This window comes from Ammospiza nelsoni, chromosome 9, assembly GCF_027579445.1.
Source record: "Ammospiza nelsoni isolate bAmmNel1 chromosome 9, bAmmNel1.pri, whole genome shotgun sequence".
Classification (NCBI taxonomy): Eukaryota; Metazoa; Chordata; class Aves; order Passeriformes; family Passerellidae; genus Ammospiza; species Ammospiza nelsoni.
The window spans coordinates 19,988,471-19,992,591 of record NC_080641.1 but is presented as its reverse complement, the minus strand read 5'-3'; the positions used below and the strand labels follow the sequence as shown (position 1 = coordinate 19,992,591).

Here is a 4,121-nt window from a genome sequence, read left to right as displayed (position 1 = left end):
GGCACCGAGAGCGACACCACCTCACCTCACCTCAGCCCCTGCCAGAGGAACCCCTCAGCTCCGCGCTGCCGCCTCTCCCGGCTCCGCCCCGGGTGAGAGGTCGGCGGGCGGAGCAGCGCTGATGGCGATGATGGCCGCCGGGACGGGCAAGCCCCGGCGGCGGCGCGCAGGTGGGCGCCGGGATCGCGCGGCAGCCCCCGCTCCCCCCGTCTGGCGCTTTGGGCTCTTCCTGTGCCCCCAGACCAGCACTGTGGCGGACTCGCCCAAGCTGCCGTGCCGAGGGGAGCGGCGAGCCGGCCGAGGTCGGCTCTGTGGGCCTGTGCCGGGCCGAGTGCGGAGCCGTGATGAGGGACGGGCCGGACGAGGCAAGGCCGGGACCCTTGGTCCCGTCAGGCCGTGAGGGGCCGGCCCGTCCCGGCCCGCTCGGAGCGGCGGGGACGGGTTGTGATGGCGGCCGTGCAGCTGAGCGGTCACAGCGCTGAGCCCTGCCCGGAGCGCTGCGTCTTTCCCAGGGTGACAGCGCGGTGTCTCCCCTGCTGTTGCCCTTGTCGTGGGGGAGCAGCTGCTCGGGACAGCCGGGTCGGGAGCTGGGTCAGGGGCCGTCCTGGGCGGCTCCGAGAGCGGCAATAGCGGCTCCGTGTCAGGTGCCGGCGGTGGAGCTGGCACGGAGCAAAGCTCTGCGGTGGGGCAGCGCTGGGGACGGCCGGGGTAAAACTGGGCTTTACCAGCGGGGTAAAGAGACACGGGGGGTGTGGCGGGCACAAAATTTTTTCAGAATTTTTTCCCCTTTTTTTTGTATATAGAACGTGGTGAATGAAAGTACGATACAAGTTGGGCCTGTCTCTTTTCGCACTTTAAAAAGTGTATCTAAATGGTTGTTGCATACCAGCTTACTGAAATCACAGCCATCAAAAGCAGTAATAATTACTAAGAAATTATCTTGGTTGTGCTTACAGTTTAGAGGTTTTAATATTTTTCACGTTCCAACATCTTCCACTGTTAAGAAAGTACACTAATTTGTATATTTGATTTCTAGGAAATAAGCATTCAGCTGCTCAGAAAAATGAAGATGCTGCTCAAAGGTATAATTTCTGAGGAACAGTATGTGATATTTGTGTTGTTTTATCTCACTCTGGAATTACAGTCTGTGTACTGCAGAGGCTTTGCTTTCTCAGAGTACCACAATGAATTTCAGTAAATCACCAGCATCAACATCATGTAGGACATGTTTGGAGTGATGCTGTGTAGCTTCTAACAGCATGCATACCTGAGCATTGTGTAATAAACTAAAAGTTTGTAATCTGATGTCCAAAATTGTATTGCTTGCTTTTTGTTGTCTTAACTTCTTTACATACCTGCCATTTATAATTATTTACATCAAAAAACACTCAGGAGGAGACATTTGTTAATTTTATTCCTACCTTTACTTTGTAACCTCACAGTCATGTCCTAGTTCTTTTTTTCTTCCCATTCTTCATGTCTTACCCAGTTCCTGTTTTCCTGACAACACTCCATAAATTGTCCCAGGTTCTTTGTCCAGCCAGTTCTGGATTTCCCTCTTGCAAGAAAATTTGGGAATGTATTGCAATATAGTAAGAGTCAACACTTTTCTTGACCAGCAAATAAAGCAAACCAATATAAAATAAATAACCCTTTGTAGTTGTAACAGAATTACTAGTCCAGTTACTTGTTACTTGTTTGGCCAACATGGTGTGATACAGAAAAATATAAGCTGTATTTCAGAAAAAAAGATAAAAATATGATTAGAAAATTGTTTATGGAATCTGCCCTCTGTATCATTCCGTGTCTGTTCTGTTACAGGAAAGCAGCTCTGGAGGCTGCACTGAGACACAAGATTGAATGTGAGAAAAAAGCATTGTCTATTGTTGAGCAGCTCCTGGAAGAGGACATTACTGAAGAGTTCCTTCTAAATTGTGTAGGTGTTGCAAGTTTTTATACTGTTTTGTATCTTTGTGTGATACTTTTAAAAAAAGGTTTTGGAACAATTTGCTGCAGTTTGAAATAGCCAAACCATTGATTCCGTCTTTTACCAGCTGTGGTAACAGTTTCCCGATTTTTAAGGGTTCTGCAGTGAAAACATGCCCTAGTTTTGCAGGACTGTGTACATTAATGAATCCTCACTCTTTTCTCACAGCCTTTGTTTATACCTCTGTGGTTCTGGACTGACAGATGAGCTGTAAAAATTTAGGTTCACATCATACCATCTGTAAATGTATGCAAAGTCTCTATAAAGCACCACAGTTATCTGGCAGCAGAGTTTTGCTGAAATGGTATGATAATTATTCTTGTTAAGGTTGTAAATAGGCTGATTAATAGGTGTACCAAACATGTAAATAGAGGAAAATTACAGAAATAGGTGCCACACTAGAGGCAAAACTGTGAAGGTTTTTTGTATATGTAAAAAAGAAATGCCTAGGTCTCTTCCTTCTGTCTTTGCCCTTTTACCTTTTCTACTGTGTTGTTCATTAAACTTAATGGATAACTGTTATAAAATTTTAGATATCTATATGCTGAAGAGATGTTTTGAGTACAAAACTGGCAAGTTTTCCAGTGTCTACTGTTGAGCCATTTCTTGTCATTTTAGGGAAAATGTATTACTCCATCTCACTATAAAGATGTTGTTGATGAGCGATCTATCATCAAACTGTGTGGTTATCCTCTATGTCACAATAAGCTGGAAAATGTAAGTTGCTTTTCCTTTGTGCTGTTATCAAAGGAATCTTTTCACAATTTTTATTCTCTTGCAGTTTCTTTTTAATATTAAAGTTAGAATATTAAGCACAGATTACTGTCAAGTAAAGAGCCAGGCATTATATAATTCCATTTCAGTATAATCTTTCTGAAGTGAAAGGTGAAATTTGATCAGTAGAGGGCAGTTCTTGTATGACAGAATCAGTTACTGTATGATCAGAATCACAATGTGTGGATCTGTTCTGACAGGGATAGAGATGAAAGAGTTGTGACTTCATGGCCTTCCTTTGTGAATGGAAAAACTTAGAAATCTTGTTCTTCTGTCAGTGTAGCAACAGATGTCTATGAGAAGGATTGAAGTGAAAAAACAATACAGTGCAGGGATATTATTATGTGAATGCATATATATCTGCTATGAAAATGTATGTAAACTGTGGCAATATGAAAGTCACCCCTCTTTAGGTGTGATGTGTGAGAGCTTAAGTAGAACTCAGAGGTCAGTTAGATAACCTGTGATGTAATACCAGTGCTACATGTGCTTATCTGAAAACATTCTGCTCATGTACAAAACAATTTACTGTTTTGGACTTCATCTATTTGCTTAGATGTTCATTTCAAAACTGTTACAGTTTGCATAAGTTCCTCTGGGTTTGTCTGGGTGGTTGTGGGCGTCTGACAGTTCAGTCTCACGTGCATATAAATAGATCTGGTTTAAGGAAGGACCTGTCTGTAAATGCTCAGCACTTACACATGAGGAAAGCTTTGCCATGGCAGCTCCATTGTTTTATGTTCAGCACTGGTTTTCTTATAGCTGTGGAGCTGCCTTTTACTGATTAATGAGATGTATATGATTAAAGATAAACTGCCATTCTTACATCTGAGAAGGTGCAACATCAGAAGAATTGAGAGAAAAGGTGGTTGTATTATGCAGTTCTGTTAAACAGAATATATTGCACATACCCAAATATGTGAATTAAGAATGAAGATTTCTCTGTACTCATGATGGAACTGACAATGTTGCTGATGAAACTATTTATTTTAGGTGCCAAAGCAGAAGTACAGAATCTCAACAAAAACGAACAGAGTTTATGATATCACTGAAAGAAAGGTATGATAAGAAGTGTATTTCTAGGATGTGTTTAAGGGTGGCAACATCAGAAATGCATTTTGTAACAGCATTCATATGGTGGCTTGATTCAAAGGCAAATAGGTTTGGTTCTTATGAAAATAATTTTCACAAACTGTTGAAATTTTTTGTGCATTTCACTTCCTAGATGATATCTTTGAGACAAAATACATGGTTTTCTAAGTTTAAACATAAGATGGAAAATTTTACTTGGATAGGCGTTTGAATGTGGCACAGCTGATCTGTTAAAGGCATTTGTGAAGTGTTCTTTATTTTGCTCCAG

The 4,121-nt window shown here is 42.4% G+C and overlaps 1 protein-coding gene across 1 annotated transcript in view; it reads left to right on the top strand.

Moving 5' to 3' along the window:
- The first annotated feature begins 111 nt into the window (after positions 1–111).
- The window catches only part of RPAP2 (RNA polymerase II associated protein 2), a 33,768-nt gene continuing 29,758 nt past the window's right edge, over positions 112–4,121 (top strand). Inside the window, exons 1-5 of the mRNA XM_059478645.1 lie at positions 112–170; positions 1,037–1,082; positions 1,822–1,936; positions 2,606–2,704; positions 3,755–3,820. Coding sequence (XP_059334628.1) covers positions 122–170; positions 1,037–1,082; positions 1,822–1,936; positions 2,606–2,704; positions 3,755–3,820 — 375 coding nt within the window. The 5' untranslated portion in view covers positions 112–121. The remainder of the gene's footprint in view (positions 171–1,036; positions 1,083–1,821; positions 1,937–2,605; positions 2,705–3,754; positions 3,821–4,121) is intronic.